Source organism: Myotis davidii, unplaced genomic scaffold (genome assembly GCF_000327345.1).
Source record: "Myotis davidii unplaced genomic scaffold, ASM32734v1 scaffold494, whole genome shotgun sequence".
In the NCBI taxonomy this organism is placed as follows: Eukaryota; Metazoa; Chordata; class Mammalia; order Chiroptera; family Vespertilionidae; genus Myotis; species Myotis davidii.
The window spans coordinates 264,588-284,062 of record NW_006285480.1 but is presented as its reverse complement, the minus strand read 5'-3'; the positions used below and the strand labels follow the sequence as shown (position 1 = coordinate 284,062).

The following is a 19,475-nucleotide window of genomic DNA, read 5'->3' as shown; positions in this document are numbered from 1 at the left end:
CCCCACCCATGCACTAGGCCTCTATCCTACATAGTAAAAGGGTAATATGCCTCCCAGCACTGGGATCAGCGGAGCCAAGAGGCCTCCTGGCACCGGGATCAGCGTGACAGGGAGCAGCGCCCAAACCCCAAGATCGCCCTGCGGCTGTGTGTGTGACAGAGGGCAGGGCCACAACCTCCTTATCCGCCCTACTCTGTTCGTGACAGGGAAAGGCACCCCAACCCCCTGATCAGCCCTGCTCTGTGCCTGATGGGGGGAGCTCCCCAACCCCCTGATCGCCCTGCGGCTCTGTGTGTGACAGGGTGCAGCACCCCAACCCCCTGATCGGCCCTGCTCTGTGTGTGACAGGGTGCGGTGCCCCAACCTCCCCCCGCCACGGGCCTTGCTCTGTGTGTGACAGGGTAGAGCCATAACCTCCCCATCCGCCCTGCCCTGTGTGTGACAGTGGCGGCGCCCCAACCCCCTGATCGGCCCTGCTCCGTGGGTGCTAGAGGGCAGCGCCAAAACCACCCCCCACGGGCCCTGCTCTGTGTGTGACAGGGTAGAGCCATAACCTCCCCATCGGCCCTGCCCTGAGTGTGACAGGGTGCGGCGCCCCAACTCCCTGATCCGCCCTCCTCTGTGTGTGACAGGGGGGAGCTCCCCAACCCCCTGATCGACCATGCTCTGTGCATGACAGAGGGGAGCTCCCAACCCCCCTGATCGACCCTGCTCTGTGCGTGACAGGGTACGGAGCCCCAACCCCCCTGATGGGCCCTGCTCTGTGAGTGACAGGGTGCGGCGCCCCAACCTCCCCCCACCATGGGCCTTGCTCTGTATGTGACAGGGTAGAGCCATAACCCCCCCATCGATCCTGCCTTGAGTGTGACAGGGGGCGGTACCCCAACCCTCCAATCGGCCCTACCCTGAGCGTGACTGAGGGTGGCATCGCAACCTCCTCATCTGCCCTGCTCTGTGCATGACAGGGGGCAGCGCCCCAACTCTCCAATCGGCCCCACTCTGAGCCCGACCAGGGGCTGCACCTAGGGATTGGGCCTGCCCTCTGCCACCCAGGAGCAGGCCTAAGCCAGCAGGTCTTTATCTCCCGAGGGGTCCCAGACTGCGAGAGGGCACAGGCCGGCCTGAGGGACCCTGCGCCCACCCGAGTGCACAAATTTTTGTGCACCGGGCCTCTAGTAATGAATATAAAGTGTTTAGCCCAGATCCTGAAACACAGTCAGGTTTCTTCAGCTATTTTCTTTCTTCAAAAATGTGAGCTCTTGGGCATAGAAACTTATTCTGGGCACTGAGAACAATGCCTGACACATAATAGGTGCTCCAACAATATTAATTGTATGGAAAATATGATGTTTGTCTCATTTTATTGGTTTTATTATTTGCTCATTTGTTTTAATTGTCAGCTACTTTTAGTGAATACAAAAGATGTTAAATATTATTTTTGATGTAATGACTTAAATATGAACATAATTTATCATGTTGTTTGGTCCAAGCTCAAATTTAATTTACTGCCATAATCTGAAAAAAAAAATTATTCTTTTATCTCCTGCATGGCATTACTAGTATGTCAGTTAAACCAATGTGAAGAGGGAACCAAGATGGCAGTGTAAATACACTCGATACTCTCATCCTCCCACAACCACATCAAAATTACAACTAAAATACAGAACAGCCATCATTTAGAACCACCTGCAATCTGGTGAACAGAAGTTCAACAACTAGAGAAGTAAAGAAGAAAGCACATTGAGACTGGTAGGAGAGGCAGAGGCCCAGAATAAGCTGGTCCGACACCCACATGTGGTGTTTTTTTAAATTGGCAAAGATATCTTGGCGTCAGAGGTGCCCTGTGAAGAGCACGGTGTCCCAACCCCACACCAGACCCCTCAGCCCAGGCTTCAAGTGCTGGGAAGAGAAATTCCCATAACTTCTGGCTGTAGCAACTAGCAGGGATTGTGGGTGAGTGACACAGAGACTGAAGGAGTCCTCGGCAGTTCCTCTTAAAGGGCTAGCACATTGATTTACCTGGACTCACTCCCTCTGAGTTCTAGCACTGGGGCAGCAGCTTGAAAGGAATCAGGGACATATGAGAGGAATTAAATTATCTGGCATCAGGGAAAGAACTCAGGGCAGCTTTCTCCCAGACAAAAGTGCTGAGACTTCCCTCAACAGAGCTGACTGACAGGTGCCATATCTGAGTCTCCATCAACCTGGCCCACACTGTTCACCCCACCCTGATGATCCCCTGATATTGCACCCCACCTAATTTGTAGTCACACCCAAATTGTTTCAGTGTCCTTTCCCAGATGAATGGTCTGTTCTGGCTCAGGTTTTAGACTTTCCTAAAATCTCTTAACAAGCAGCAGCTGGACTCAGTGTGCCCATAACTCTCAATAAGTGGCCCTAAGCCTGGTACTAGTAGCAGCTTGACAAAGTTCACAACTTGGCCTCTTCTGGGCACCTATAAGCCCAACACAAGTATCAGCCATCTGCAGATTACTCTGTAGCTCCTGACAGGCTGCCCCAGGCAGAACTGAGGCAATGGCTAACTCTGTACCTCCTCGGAGGCCCTAGAGCCAGTGAACCCAGTGGACAGTTTCATACCATGCCAGTTTACAAGGCTACCATATACACGAGTAACACACTCAAGGGGAAAAGTGAATACCAAAGCCCCTCTCAGGCAAGTCCTGCTCCATAGGGGTATCTCCTGCACAGCACCTCTTTTGCTGTAGTCACAGTTGGACCTCACAGCCAATTGACCTGGAGGTTGATTACTCCCAGTGACACCAACAGTAATCAAAGCTCAACCACAAGAGGACAGTGCACACAGCCTAAACAGGGGTGTACCTAGAGTGCCCATCTCAAATGAGTGGGGAGGCTGAGCCTCTGAACCCTACAAGACATCTACTTCACAAGGCCACTCTAGCAATACCAGGAGACATAGAAGCTCTACCTAATACATAGAAACAATCACAGGTAAGTAGCCAAAGTGCACAGACAAAGAAACATGTCACAAATGAAAGAACAGAAGAAATCTCCAGAAAAACAACTAAGTGAAACAGAAGCAAGCAAACTACTAGATATAGAATTCAAAACAATGGTCATAAGTATGCTCAAGGAACTTAATGAGAGCTTCAAAAAACTTGGTAAGAATTTCAAGGAAATTAGTGAGAAAATCAAAGACATGAAAAAGGACCAGTTAGAAATGAAGGATACACTAACTAAAACAAAGAATAATTTACAGGGATTCAACAATAGAGTAGAGGATGCTGAGAATCAAATTAGTGGTTTGGAATATGAGAAAGCAAGAAAACACCCATCCAGAAGAGTAAAAAGAAAAAAGAATCCAAAAATATGAAGATAGTGTAAGGAACCTCTGGGACAACTTCAAGTATACCAACATTCACATCATGGGGGTGCCAGAAGGAAAAGAGAAGGAGCAAGAAATTGATGCAGCTGGGTCAGGGAGCCCCAAAACTATCAATAAAAGCCCCAAGATCCAGCACCAGCACCAGCCTGGAACCCAAAGAGGCCCACACCAACACACATCACAATTAAAATGCCAAGAGCAAAAGACAAAGAGAGAATCTTAAAAGCAGCAAGGGAAAAGCAGTTAGTTACCTACAAGGGAGCACCAATACGACTGTCAGCTGATTTCTCAATAGAAACTTTACAGGCCAGAAGAGAGTAACAAGAAATATTCAAAGTGATGAATAGCAAGGACCTACATCCAAGATTACTCTACCCAGCAAAGCTATCATTCAGAATTGAAGGTCAGATAAAGAGCTTCACAGATTAAAAACAAAGTAAAGGAGTTCATCACCACCAAACCAATATTACATGAAATGCTGAAGGGTCTTCTTTAAAAAGAAGAAGGGAAAAAAAGACCAAACATATGAACAATAAAATGACAATAAATGCATATCTATCAATAATTGAATCTAAAAATAAAAACAAACAAAGAATCTAATGAACAAAATAAACTGACGAATAAAATAGAACCAGATGCATGGAAACATGGAACAAACTGACAAATCTCAGAGGGAAAGGGTGTGGGTGACAAGGAAGAGATTAACCAAAGATCTTATATGCATATATGCATTACCCATGGACACAGCCAATAGGGTAGTGAAGGCCTGGGGTGGGGCAGGATCTGGATGGTGGAGGGCAATGTGGCAGGGGAGGGGGGGCAGGGGGGGGAGGAGTGGGGGACATCTGTAATACTCTCAACAATAAATATATTTTTTAAAAAGCAATTTGAAGAGAAAAAGTATTTTTAAAAAGAGAGAAAAATATTTATGTGCAAATGTTTTATGAATGTATCACTTGTTAAAGGGTGAAAAGAGACACATTAGCAAATTCTTCAATGGCTGTGGAATTTGAATCATCAATGACTATTCAATTAATAAAATTAAAGATAAAACTAAGTAAAAGAGTCCTTTTCTAGAAATAGCAGATGTGGGAATCTCAGTAAAGACATAAACTAGGATTACAAAGAATTCTTTAGGGAATATATCCTCTTGCCCTGATCCTCCCAAAAAAGTTAAAACAAGAGAGTCTTAATCTTGTTTAGGAGATATGGAAGGATGTATTTCATTAAGGGGGAAAATATAACATTTTTATGGATAAGTATAATACATGGTGAATGAGGTGATTCTTATTAACTTACCCATCATTGTTAATATCTGATACTGCAACTGTATATCCAAAATAAGATGCCATCTGCAAAGGAAAAAACATAAGATGACATATTTTGTCATTTCAAAGTCATGTCTCAATTTTCCCTGAAATATTAATCTCATTGCAGCACATTTTTGCATTTAAATTCATAGACTCTTGGATATGGACAGAGTCTTGGAGTCATTTAACCTAACCCCTGACCCAATGCATAATTTTCCCCTCTAGTCCCCTGACATCCACTTGGACACCCTTGGAAGATGTTCAACAATCAGCCATTAAATTTGTGGACTCAGTTACTAGAATGTTCTTTACTAAAATTGGCCATTCTGTAATTTCTAGTCCATAAACCTACCTAGTTCTACAGATTTGAACCTCACAGAATAAATATAATTCCACTTCCATATGAAATCCCATATGGAAATATTTTTAGCCGGAATACCATCCTGGCCCCTTCTTCTTAGATATACTACATGTAATACCAAAAAGGAGTTGATAACCCATGAGCACACTGACACTCCTCTTAAGTAGGATTTACAATCTCTTCTTTGGCTCCTTTATATCATTGAAGAATAAAAAGGGATTTAATTTGGGGAACACTGCATTTCAGCATCAATTCATATTGAGTTTATTGTCAAGTAAGGATCCTACGTCTTTTATGAATGTAATCAGTGTATCACAATCTCCACATGTTCTAGCTCTTAAGTTTTTGTTTTTCAACCTATGCCTTCAAGATTTATAACGTTTTCAGATTTGGCCCATTGTTTCAGCTTTCCAGGATTTTTTTGGGGGGGTTCCATATTCTGCCATCCAGTGCTTTAGCCGAATTAGCCTCCCCATTAAAAGTGTGTTCCACAGAAGGCGAAGATGTTGGTCTGTGTTGTTCACTCTTCTGTCCTCACTGCCTGGCCAGGATTTATCTGACTCAAAGTAGGTGCCAGGTGGAAGACACTCTTCGCAAAGAGAATGCATTCAGGAGTGAACAAGTGTCACAGCAATTCAATCCTCCAACCTCTTTTCCCTATTCCAAACATTTACAGTCACATTCTTATTCCTGGTATGGCATTGTGTGGCCTTTGGCTGGAGGAATTTCATCACTTATGTATTAGGTTCTCAGGTTCAAGATTGCAGAAGTAGGTGATATTAAGGATGAGAAGTTATAGAAAGGCCAAATTTAACAACATTTAAGGAGCTTTTAATGTAAAACAAGTATAAAATGTAAAACAAATCTGGGCAAAGGAGAAGACTTGCCTGATTTTCACTAAACCATTATTACTACTTGGGAATAGTTGTTCAAAATACATAAATCCAGCCAATTTCACTATCATCTAAGCCTTATTTCTCCATATTTACCACAGGAGTATCATGAGAGCCATTGTTAAATGCTTTGTTGAAAATTGCAGAGTAATGGATAGACTATAGCCACAATTTATGGGGGAAGATGACAAAAATGCTCTGTGTTCATTGAAAAATTCAGGATCACTGACTCTGGCCAATACAGTGGGACATATGAGAAGCCTCGGTCTCCTCAGATGGAATATGGGAACCCAGAACTCACCACCAGGCACACTACATCCAGGGCGGCAATATAACAGGATTGCTCTCAAATCCCAACAGTTAGTGGCATTTGGGTTTTAAAGGTCATAATCTGTTTTTATATAACTTATCGCTGTCTGAAATGATAATGGGCATTTATTTATTTGTTAATTAATTGTCATCCTCCTCAACTACCACCCTGATAATGCTGCCTGAGAGCTGGATTCTTGTCTGTCAGATGCATGGTTATATTCACAGTGTCTAGAACAGCTTCCAGAACATAGTAGGTGCTCAGAAAATATTTTATAAAAGAATAAATTATATAAATATTACTATATGCTATTAGGACCAAGTGACATTATGTGATATTAAAATGTCTTTACCTGTTCACCAGTGAAATTCTGAATAAAAGTCATATCTGTAGAGTTAATGATTGAAACCTGAAAGCATAGAAATTAGGTAGGTTACATCATTTGATATAGAATTAGAGAAAAATTTAATTATAACTTAAATCATTTTTGGAAAAGAGTGATAAATGGTTAGCTATATGTAAAATTAAAATGTAAGCTCAGCCGAAACCGGTTTGGCTCAGTGGATAGAGCGTCGGCCTGCGGATTGAAGGGTCCCGGGTTCAATTCCAGTCAAGGGCATGTACCTTGGTTGTGGGCATATCCCCAGTGGGAGATGTGCAGGAGGCAGCTGATCAATGTTTCACTCTCATTGATGTTTCTAACTCTCTATCTCTCTCCCTTCCTCTCTGTAAAAAATCAATAAAATATATTTTTTTAAAAATGTAAGCTCATAAGAAGAGTGATCTTTTAAAAATCTTATTGAACTTTTTGTTTATGGTGAAGTCTGGGGATCCTTTCAGACAAAATACATGCTTATTACTCTGAAGTGGAGAAATAAAATTTGAATTCAAGAATGCTGGGAAAAATAAATTTCAAGGTCAGTTAACTGATCTAACCAGGATTTTTGTACAGACCCATTTTTTTGTATAGCTTCATTTTGTATAGATTCATGTTATTATGAGAAAAGATATTATTCATGAAGCAAAATTATTCCTTTTAATTCTATCCAGCTAAACCCAAACCCGGAAATATTAAAAGTATACTAGACTTCTAAAAATTAAACACTACTTAAAATATTTTTATTTTAAAAGTTTTTTTATAAGGTCTATTTATTGCCTTTTCCTAATTTGGGAGCAACTAGTTATAATGGATTTGAATAGTATCTTTCCAAAATCCATGCTGTTATTGGGAAGTAAGGTCTTTGTAGATTAAATAAGTTAAAGATCTTGAGATAAAATTATCCTGGATTTAGGGTAGGCCCCATATCTAATGCCTGCAGTCCTTACAGGAAAAGGACTGGACACGCACAGATACAGATGGAAGAAAGCTGTGAGATAACAATTGATTTTACTATTTCCACCATAGGAGACATACTAAAATGTTGGTCATATCAATAGTGGCGTCCTCTGATATTATCCCTAGATTATGCACAAGGATCTGGCTGCCTTCATAGGTGAGTGACCTGTGCAGTCACACCGGGCCCACCCTTGCGTTAATGCCCACTGTCACTGTCCTGAAAGTCTTAACACTTTTGAACAGGGGCCCTGCATTTTCTTGCACTGGGTCCCACCATTTATGTGGCTGTCCTGCACACAGATCAGAAAAAAGAACTAGCCTCCCTTTTAATGAGCAAACAAGTACAACTTAGTAGGGGCTTGCTGTATAAAGGGCATTTTAAAGGAGTTAAAAGTTGTATGAAACAAAACATTTCCATGCATGCATAAGAAAATATCCTGTAATGAAACCTTAGTACTCACATATCCAAAATTCTGTGCTCCTCTTGGAACTCCAGCAACCAATTCTGGTGATAAAAACAGTCATTTAGAAGGTAAGTTACCTATACCTACTTTGCAGCTACACAACAAATCAGTGAAAGATAGTTTTAAATGACTACATCTGTAGAGAGCTGGAAGTTTGAAGTCATGGTCTTGCATGCATTGGATTTTGTTTCTGCTGCAGACAAATAGAAAACAGAAGTCCAAAGCTGTACTTTGAGATTTAGCCGTCTCTGTCACCAGTCTCCATGTTTCTGCCTCCAGACCATACGCCTGGCTTCTCTCAGGTCTGCGTGTGATTTCTGGGTTAAACCTCTTACCCTGATTTCTCTAGCTTTCACAGCAGTGACAACTTTGTAACAGTTTAAAAAGTTAACAGTTCCTGTCACACTAAAATGTTAAAATAATTTTTATTTTTGAACATGATATGAGTCTGTCCCCTGGAGATGTTTGTTGGCAGAAGAATTAGGGGGCAACCTGGCATCCAAGAAAGAAAGATTCAATGATAGAGATACAGGAAACAACTCTGGCCGGAAGCGGGCAGGCATGCCAAGGCACACGGATCTGGCTGTCGATTCAGAAAGAAATGGTTTTGATTCTTTGCACTCTCATATACCTGGGATGAGTCATTGAAACTTTTTTTCCCAGTCCCTTGCAATAGGGGGAAGTTGGAATCTCTGATTATCAAAGATCTTTCCAGCTCTCATTTCTATAAATCCAACTATTATTTGATTAATCGGGGTTAAATTTTTAGTTTAATTTAAAGAAGAAGGCCCTGGAATTTTTTTTGCTCCTAAAGGTAGAGCTCAAATTCCAGCATTAATGTGCTGAACATTAGCAAAGTTGGGGGGTCATGCTGTTAGCATTAATAGAGGAGATTCATTTGGGGCTAGAGGTTGGACTTTTCGGTAGTATATTAACTCATTTAATCAATAAATATTTATAGGCACACAGAGAATACACAGTGAACAAAACACAAAATCCCCTGCTCTCATGGAACTAATAACCTAGTTGGAAGAGGCCATCAATTTAAAAAATAGAGCTGATTAAATGGTATGTTAGAAGCAGATGAGTATAGCAGAGAAAACCAAACAGTGCAATGGTACAGGAAGTGCAGTGTTGGGATGAGGAAGGACTTGTGATGTATTAGGTTAATCAGGGAACGACTTAAAGAAAAGGTGACACTTGAGCAAAGGCTAAAGAAAGTGGGGAAATAAAGATGAAAATCTGCCAGAACTATGTTCTAGTCAGGGGGAAGAAGTGCAAAGGTCCTGAGGTACAAATGTGTCTGGAATACTCAGAGGAAAGCAAGGAGGCCATGGTGGCTGGAGTAGAAGGAGAAAAGGGTAAAGGGGTAGGAGATGAAATCAAAGCAATTAGTGATTTCATGATTAGAGTTTTTTAGGTCATTGTGAAGATTTGGATTTTATCCCGAATTAGTCAGAACATCATTGTAAGCAAAGAAGTTTCACAATTTGATTTCTGTTTCTCCAGAGCCACTTTGGCTTCTGGGTTCAGGATAGACTCTAGGAGGGCAAAGGTGAATGCAGGGGGCCAGCTAGGAAGCTATTGCTGATACTTTAGTTGGAAGAGGCCATCAATTTTAAAAATAGAGGGTTTTTTTTCATTATGTCAGTGGATCAGAGTAGATGCTGAGAAGGAGGTGAGAAGTGGTCAGATTCTGGTCTTAATTTGAGAGTTTAGTTAGCAGGATTTGGTCAAGGATAAGGGGTGTGAGAGAAAGAACACAGTTCAAGGCTGACTTCAAAGTATTTGGTTTGAGCAACTGGGAGGTTGGCATTGCCACTTACTGAAATGGAGACGATGGAGGGGGGAGCATGTCAGTGGGGAAGGTCAGGAGTTCCGTTTTGAGCACTTTACGTTTAGGATAGCTATTTAGAGAGATGCTGAGCGTTGGACACATGAACTTGGAATTCAGTGTAAGCTGGAGAATTGACACTGGATGAGATTACTAGAGAGAATTCAATGAATAAAAATGAGTTGCAGTATTTAAACCTAGGTCATGTAGATGAGGTGGGGTAATTAAAGAGCAATCAGGGAGAGATGGAGGAGCTGCCACTCTCTGAGAAGCCAAGGAAAGAAATGAGGAGGGAGAGATTAACTCTGTCAAATGCTCCTGACAGTCACCAACAGCATGGCTTTCGTCTAAGTCATTTAATCATCTATATTTTTAATCATAGCACGGGACTACTGAACTAATATTTTATTGCTTAACTAGATTGCATAAGGATTGACATTCATTTGTATGCAATTCTTGAAGACTTAAAAATCTATGCCAAAGTGTATTTTTGTTTGTTTGTTTTTCTACAAAATTTCACATACATTCTGGGATTCCATCTATATACATGCTGTGTAAGAAAGAAAAGTACATTTGTAAAAGGTATTTTTGGGTCATGTTTACCTTTCTCCCATGTTTCATCAATAACTTACAGGCTACAATGTCTCTCACCTTGCTGAGCATCTCCTGTAAATTCCCCAGCAGCAACTGAATATCCTGTTTTCAAGAAAACAAAAATAAAGACAAATAATTATATGTTCGAAGCTTTATAAATAAATGAGCTATATCTCTAGAATAATTAAAGATCTACCATAGTACTGCTTTGTACAGAAATCTCAACAAATATTGTAGCATAAAAGATTAAGGTTGTATAAAGAGAAAAATTAATCACACCAATATGAACACTTTTGTTCTAAATCCTGGAAGCATAATATTTCTGACTGTGGCAACAGAGTCTGAGATCACTTTTGAAAGCAGGACTGCTTCATAACCCACCTTGAAGTATAAATGGCGACCAGTGCATTTTAGTCACTGATTCATCATGATCAGACATGCACCTCAGAAAGGTATCGCTTGTGTTCAGGTTTTGCTACTTCTGATCACCACCAAGGCCTATTTCCTAATTTATTTAATGATGGTTTTCCACAAATTTCACTTAGCTCTAAAGTGAGGTGAGATCACAAAACATAACTATTTTTTAAATGCATTGATCAAAATGCCTATTAGAATACCGCAGGTGGGAAACAATAGTGGTGAAATGGCCTTGTGTGGTTTGCACATGATGAATTTTCAAACATTCTAGCAACTGGAAAGTCTCTTGCTGTTGTAGAAACTAGAAAGGCAGCTATCATGTTGCCTGCATTGTAGTCCTGGGCAGCCCCACCAATACACAGTATCTATCACTGGAAAATATTTTATGTGTCAGAGGCTATTACGAAGCCTATAAAATAACTGTCAAATACAGTAGGTTATACACCATGACTGAATCAAAAGAAAGTTAAGTTAAGAGTTCATCTAAGCTAATAAGAAAAGAAAACACTTATAAGATGCCAAAATAATATCAGGTAACTGAGGAATAAACTATGTCCACACATTTAATATGTTTGTCTCTTGAGGAAACAAAAGTGTCTTGAGTTATCTCACCGAGGTAACTGTCATCGTTGGAAGTTGAAGCCACTTGTGTCTGTTTTTCTCGAGCCAGTTTCCTTAGAATATCCTTGAATGAGTAATTGTCAATGATGTCTGCAATACTGGCTGTGATCACCTGACCTGTGTTCAAACAAATTATTACATTAACTGCATGTCTGAACCTCTGAACAACACACACTCCTTTAAAAGTGATTATGGAATTGCTTGCATTTTCAATGATGGATTTTCTTCCTGCCACCAGAACTGCAAGTTGAAGTCGGTTACAGCTGGGAGAGCTTTCCATTCTGATGGAATAACCAAGGATGAACTATATAATCTATCTGTCTCCCTTCACCATACACAGCCCCCTACCTTCAAATGTCAAGCATATCTAAGAGTGAAGATATCTGTAGGCAAAATTTGTGTGATTACATTTTTATTCCAGGACCTTAGCTAGAACAAACATCATCCAGCTTTGATACCTTCAAGCCAAGTTATAACTTCTTACTCATGAGGAAACTGAGACCTAAAGAGCTTAAGTGCGTTCTCTAAGGTCACGTGGTGGTTTTGCTCCTAGGTATTTGGCATTACAACGCAGGTCTCCTTTGGCGTTCTTTCTAATTAGACTTTTTGTGTTCTCACATAATACAGATGGTTTAAATCTAAAGCATTTGATTAAAAATTGTGAAACATAGCTTTGTTAAAGGGAAAAATTACAAAATCTTTGAGCCATTTACTTTTTACACTAAAATGTACACATGGAGTATAATATTATGAAAGTGGGAAACAGCTAGGTATAGTGAGATCCGGAATTTTAGTAAAAAAAAAAAAAAAAAGGAATCCATGGCCACCAACATTGATATAACCAAAACTTTGGTTAAACTCTCCCATATAAAGCCACTATCAGAAGTCTTGAAATGGGATGAACAGAAGACAAAAAGATGGCCAGCAATTTCCCACTCCAATGTTCATGCCTTCCGATATCTGTTACGGACATCTAAGGAAAAAGTGTGATCTCATGCTCTTTGGGAGGAAAATAGAGGGATCCTTTCCAGAAACTAACATTTAACATTAATTTTAAAGCCAAGTTATTCTTTGGGAACTCATACATAATTCCCACAGTCTTGCTTAAAGTCCAAAAGGAATAAAACTGTCAAACTAGGCCATAAATATATCCAAATGACTGTGCCCGAATGACTGTTCTTATATTAAGACAATGGTATTTACACATGGATTTCTGAACAATGTCTGTCGAATTTGCCAATTTTCTCTAGGTTAAAGCTAAATACCCACTTCTGCCTTTTCTTGTTTCCTCTAGCTACTTCTATAAACATTACAGTCTTAAGACTGAATAAAATTTTAAATTATCTGTCTCAGAGAAATGCTTCCTTGATATGGCTAATTTTTGGCAAATCATCTGTATTAGGCATTTTCCAATTTAAGGAAAGAAAAAAATTAAATTAATCAAGTGATTACAAGGCAATCTTTTTAAATGCAATTTTTAAATACAATCTTAATTTTCTATCCATCCACTGCATAAATTATATTGTTTTTCGTTTGCAAAATAATTTTTAAAGGCTGAAATGCTAATTATTTGATGTTCATAGTTGTATATGTGTGAATTAAGCTTAACAGTAACTTCATATAAACTTTTATCATAAATTCATCTCTCCTGTGTCTTTCCCATTGCTTTTTAAACATAATCAGGTCTTTTGCAATTAAAAAAAAACACCCTCAGTCAATTATTCATCTTTCTCAGACTTTACTCTATCTTTATATTAAACTTTACAGCCAAAATTCAGTGTATATTCTCTATAATCTCTCATTAGGCATCCTGTCCGCAGCCATGGCTTCAGTTATCACATCATGTAAGTTTGTTGTTTATTCAGCCACATGAGGTTGGCTAAATAGGTTGGTGTGGACCAAATGTCTTCATGGATCTGTGTGCAAGATCATTTTCACACAGTCCCTCCTCTCTTCATCCAGTTACTTCCTACTCAGGGTTCAGATCTCAGTTCAGGATTGCTTCCAAATTAGTTAACCTGTGAATCAGAGGGCCTTAGCCTGGTAGCTCAGTGGGTTAGAGCATTCCGATATGCCAAGGTTGCAGATTCGATCCCCAGTTGGAACACTTATTAAGACTCAACCAGGCTTGGCTGATGTAGTCCCAAGAGGTCGCTGGTTCAATTCCCGGTCAGTGCATGGTCAGGGCAGGTGCTTGAGTTGTTTTCCTCCCACATTGAAGTCTCTCTCTCTCTCTCTCTCTCTCTCTCTCTCTCTCTCCCCACAATACTCTCTCTCTCTCTCTCTCTCTCCTCAATCAATAAATTTAAAAACCATAAGAATCAGAGTAACTCATCCCCTCTGGCAGATGCTATCCTGCCCCTGAATTCAGGTTTTCCTACTAAGCAGAACACAGGTTGTAGTCTAGCTCCCTATCAGCCAGTGTTCAGAGGATATAACACACCTACGTACAGCCACCCTGGAGGAGCTTCCCATACTCTCATGGCACCATCTTGACATACCCTTTCTTCATAGTGAGTATCATGCTTGGTGTTTCTTAATACTTGTATGAATATGCCTTTAATGCAGCGGTTCTCAACCTGTGGGTCGCGACCCCTTTGGCAGTCAAACGACCCTTTCACAGGGGTCGCCTAAGACCATCCTGCATATCAGATATCTACATGACGATTCATAGCAGTAGCAACATTACAGTTATGAAGTAGCAACAAAAGTAATTTTATGGTTGGGTCACAACATGAGGAACTGTATTTAAAGGGCCAGAAGGTTGAGAACCACTGCGTTAATGCCTGTGTCTTTCCCCAGGTCGTAGCCTCTGTGAGGGCAGGAACAATGTCTGATTTTACTCATTATTTTGTCCCAAAGCCTGGCATAGCCTCAGTAAATAGTTGGTGAATAAATGAATTAAGCTGCAACAGTATAACAAAGTACAAACTGAAATATTTCACTGAGTTGAGAAACTATGAACATAGATATGAAATTAGCATAATAAAAAGTCAATGTTTGATGTTCCTGGGCTTCATCCGCTTGTTAGTAACAACAAACAGGCATGTATTCTCTGCTGACAGGACATACCTTGCCAATAAAAACTCCCAGGTCCTCCTACTATAAGGTCTCCATTCTACAAAACAGAAATGGCAATAATTGGAAAAGAAAAACAGGTTTTTTTAAGGGTGATAAATCACTGTTAATAAGCTTTGTTCTAATAATTTCTTGGACATAAAAAAACAATTTTTAAAAGAGGCCATTATATCTGAGTCATGCAGGCCATTTTATTTTCCTTTTTTGCTTTCAATTATTTAGTGTGCTATATCATATACTTTTAATTTGACTTAACTAAGTGAGTTGAATTCTCTCCCTGGAGAATATATAATTTCAGTTATTTGGCACTGCCTCAGGTAAGCAAATTATCTACATATTTATGTACAATTAGCAGACATGGCCTTTTGAGCCTTGGCAGTAAAATGAAAATTCAGTTTCTATTTATCTCAAGGCCACAGTAAGGCCTATTTTTTCCATACACTTGCAAGCCCACCTTTCCCAAGAGAGAGAACAAAAACTAACAAATACAAATTTTCTTTCTTATTTACAACCCCACCTTCTATCCTCTGCATCCTTAACTTTCAGTGGGGAAAGTAAAAAAGACAACAATGTTGATGAAATTTATACTATTTTAAACCATGGAATATTTGCCTTCTATATTCTCACTAGACAACTCTGTCTTTAATTTTGTGAAAGGATATGTGAATTTTAACACGTTAAGCCAATCAATTACAGGGAAGAAATAAAACAATTTATAGATTCTTGTTAGCTTTTCAGAAGCACATTTCTCTATTGAATTTTTGAGATTTCTTTTTCATTAAAAAAAAATGATAACCTCAAGGGGTAGGAAGAAAAACTGTTGTTTTTCATCGTATGTATTTTTGTACAATTTTAATAAGTTGTCATATGCATAGCTTACTTTAATAGAAATAAAAAGTAAACAATAAAAGTTAAAGTTGCCAAAAGAAGCTAGATACAGACCTATAGTTTATTTTGGTGGTGATGGTTACTGAGGGGTTGTGGGTGGGAGTGGGAGTTGGAGGGAGAGGTAAAACAAAAATCAAACAGATAAGATAATATTAGAAGCTACAAGACCAAAGGAATTCACCTTATAAAAATCCAGACTAAATCCTGCTTGGCAGTAACCCTGGCCTTCAGGATCAGCATTACCTAGAATAACCAAAATACATGTTAATAATCAATTCAGGATATTCTGTCGTTTTCTTTATAGACTTCTCAATGCAAAATTGTCCATATGTGGTTTATATTTATTTCTAAATTCATTCCAAGTAATTTATTAAACATATTTTGGTCTATTTTCCTGTCCTAAATAACGTTGTGATTCTAGACGAATATCCACGGAAATAATGTCCCCTGGAATTATTATATTGGGTTTTAGAACTCATGTTTGTTTGAGGAAATAAAATCTCCATCTCTAACTATTTTCCAAGTGGCAGCAATGTGTTTCTGTGTTGCCCACATGTTCCTAGTGAAGCCGGACATGTCATTCTTAAAGGCAATGTCCTATTGAGAAAGGGGAGCTGAATGTGGCCACCTGTGTGGATGCTTTCTGTTCTGGGGTCACCAATAGGATTTCAATTTTGATCCTCTCTGACAGGAATTTAACTTTAACATATTCTATTGTCATTAGTAAAGTCAATTTGGAAATTGTATTTCTGGTTACAATGACTCTCACATGAACACTGCACTGCTAGTGTTCACAAAGAGAAAACTCTCTAGTGATGGCTTATTTTGTACTCTAGCCAATATAATTCACTAACTGAATGTCCAATAGGATCTTACAGAGTGGCAAACACGTGGATTCCCTAGATATTGTTATGAAAGTCTCTAGGACATTTGGATCAGGAATTTACTACTTGTCACTTATACTTTAAAGGAGTTCCCTACAACCTCTAAAGTGCTGAAATTAAAACCCAAATGTAGTTCAGTGGGGATGACCTTAATCATTATATGGTTGGATAGGAATATGTAACTAATATTACTTCTCTCTTATCAAGGATATTCCTGAGTGGAAACTAAAGTAAGCAGGCAGGAAAGGAAATGCACACCATCACAGGAAAAATGTATAGGCTGGACATGTGCATCTTCCAGAAGCTTTTAAAAATGGATCTGGTCTTTCCAGCTCTTCCTAGAATGTTTTCGGTTTTGTTTTGGGTTTCTTTTGTCATTACTTAGTTAATTTTAGCATTGTCATCATCCATTCTTTCCAGATGCTGCTTTTATATTTTAAAATAGTTTTCTACCTCAGACACTGTAGATTTTTTATGAGATCTGTTTTTAATTCAAATGTCAATTAATGCTTTGTGTATTTAAGCTAAGGTCTTATTTCAGCTTTATTAAGGTATACTCAATATACAAAAAAAATTATACTTTTTAATGTATACAGCTTGGTGAGTTTGGACATGTGCATACATCCATGATACCACCAGCACAGTCACCTTCTAAATTGTGTCCCTTGCTTTTTGTTGTTATTTTTGTGTGTGTGTTAAAAACAGTTGATATGAGTTTACACTCTTAACAAATTTTTACATTTTATTTTTTAAATATTTTTTTATGTTTCAATTACAGTTGACATGCAATATTTTATTAGTTTCAGATTAGTACATTAGTACATTAAGACATTCAGTTAGTATAGCCCAGTGGTTAGACATTACATAACTTGCTATGTGACCATCCCAATAAATCTCATACCTATCTGACACCAAACATAGTTCTTAGAATATTGACTATTTTCCCTATGCTGTACTTTATATGTCCATGAATATTCAGCAACAACAAATTAGTACTTCTTAATCCCTTCATCTTTTCACCCATCCCTCCCAAATCCTTCCAACCATCAAAATATTTTCTGTATCTATGATCTGTTTCTGTACTGCTTGTTCCTTTATTTTGTTTTTCAGATTCAATTGTTGATAGACATGTATTTATTGCCATTTTATTATTCATATTTTTATTCCTTTTTTTTTCCTTAAAGAAGACCTTCAACATTTCATGTAATACTGTTTTGGTGGTGATAAACTCCTTTAGCTTTTTCTTATTTGGGAAGCTCTTTATATGTCCTTCAATCCTAGATGATAGCTTTTCTAGGTAGAGTAATATTGGATGTAGGTCCTTGCTTTCATCACTTTGAATATTTCTTGCCAATCCCTCTGGCCTGGAAAGTTTCTGTTGAGAAATCAGCTTATATTCTTACGTGAGCTTCATTGTAGGTAACTAACTGCTTTTCTCTTGCTGCTTTTAAGATTCTCTCTTTGTATTTAAGCTTCTGCATCTTAATCATGATGTGTGTTAGTATGGGCCTCTTTGGATTCATCTTGTTTGGGACTCTCTATACTTCCTGCACTTATGTCTATTTCTTTCAACAAGTTAGGGAAGCTTTCTGTCATTATTTCTTCAAATAGGCTTTCAATTCCTTGCTCTTACTCTTTTTCTTCTGGTACCCCCATGAAACAAATGTTTGTACATCTGAAGTTGACCCAGAGGCTCTAGATGGTATCCTCATTTTTTTTTATTCTTTACTGCTGATTCCCTGTAAATTATTCTTTATTTCAGTTAGTTCATCCTTCATTTCTGACTAGTTCTTTTTTATGATTTCCATGTCAATTTATATGCCGTTTAAATTTTTACTAAATACACCTATTCTTCCCCTAAGTTCATTGAGCATTCTTGTAACCAGTGTTTTGCATTCTTGTAACCAGTGTTTTGAACTCTGCATCTAGTATATTGCTTGTCTCCATTTTGTTTAGTTCTTCTTCTGAATTGTTGTTCTATTATTTTATTTGGGCCATGTTTCTTTGTCTTCTCATTTTGGCAGCCTCCCTGTGTAATTATGTATTAGGTAGAGCTGCTACATCATTTGGGCTTGGTAGAGTGGCCTAATATAGGAGGTGTCCTGTAGGATCCAGTGGCACAGCTTCACCATTCACCCAAGCTGGGCACTCAGGTATGTCCCTCCCTTTCTCTAATGGGCTATGTATATTCTCCTGCTGTAGTTGAGCCTAGATTGCGGATGGTATGTCAGTGGGAAAGATTTACCACCAGGCCAGTCAGCTGCAAGGACTGACTGTGATCAACACAGAGGATCAGCTGTGCAGGGACCCAACCCACAGGCAAGACTTACTTCAGCAGGGCTCTGGTCCCACTGAGTCCACCTCTTGAATCTGTTGCTTGTGGAGGTGGGTGAGTGCTGCTTCAACATGTTCTAAAGCTGTCCACTGGGTGTTCTGGCTCTAGGGCCTCCAGGGAGATACAGGCCATGATCACCCACTCCCTCTGGCCACCCAGCATAAACTACAAAGCCACCTGCAGATGGCTGCTACTTGTACTGGCCTTTGAGGTGCCTAAAAGGGGTCAAGCTGTGAACCATGTCTGCCTCTAGTGCCAGGCTTGAGGCCACTTAGTGAGAGGTTGGGGCATGCTAAAGCCTGGTGCTGCTTGTTTGAGAGATTTTAGAAAAGTCTAAGGCAGCAGCGTCAACCTTTCAGACTTCACGGACCACCAGTGGTCCGTGAACCACCAGTTGGTGACCACTGGTCTAAAGCATGAGCCAAGAAAGGCCATACATATGGAAAAGCCACTGGAAACAGCCTTGGGTGGGACCACAAGTTCTTGTAAGTGTGGGGGGTCTCAGGGAATCACAAGTGGGGGCAATGATAGAGACTAGTTGATGGAGACTAAGATATGGTGCCCAGCTGCTGACTCTATGGAGGAAGTGTTCAGAAAAGGTACAATGGCCTCTGCCAGCACTTCTGTCTAAGAGAAAGCTGCCCCTCCTGATCCTCCCCATATTTCCCTGGTGCCTTTCAAGCTGCTGTCCAAGCACTGGAGCTCAGAGGAAACGAGTCTGTGTACAGGCCCACTAAGAGGACCTGCCTGGGCCTCTAGCAGCCCTCCTTCTCGGCCACAATTCCT

The 19,475-nt window shown here is 39.7% G+C and overlaps 1 protein-coding gene across 1 annotated transcript in view; it reads right to left on the bottom strand.

Annotated features, from left to right (window-relative positions):
- ITGA8 (integrin subunit alpha 8) overlaps positions 1-19,475 on the bottom strand; it is a 201,994-nt gene that overhangs the window by 123,482 nt on the left and 59,037 nt on the right. Inside the window, exons 5-11 of the mRNA XM_006756159.2 lie at positions 15,652-15,713; positions 14,577-14,622; positions 11,496-11,621; positions 10,524-10,568; positions 8,036-8,079; positions 6,591-6,647; positions 4,664-4,716 (exon numbers count right to left, since the gene is read on the bottom strand). Coding sequence (XP_006756222.1) covers positions 4,664-4,716; positions 6,591-6,647; positions 8,036-8,079; positions 10,524-10,568; positions 11,496-11,621; positions 14,577-14,622; positions 15,652-15,713 — 433 coding nt within the window. The remainder of the gene's footprint in view (positions 1-4,663; positions 4,717-6,590; positions 6,648-8,035; positions 8,080-10,523; positions 10,569-11,495; positions 11,622-14,576; positions 14,623-15,651; positions 15,714-19,475) is intronic.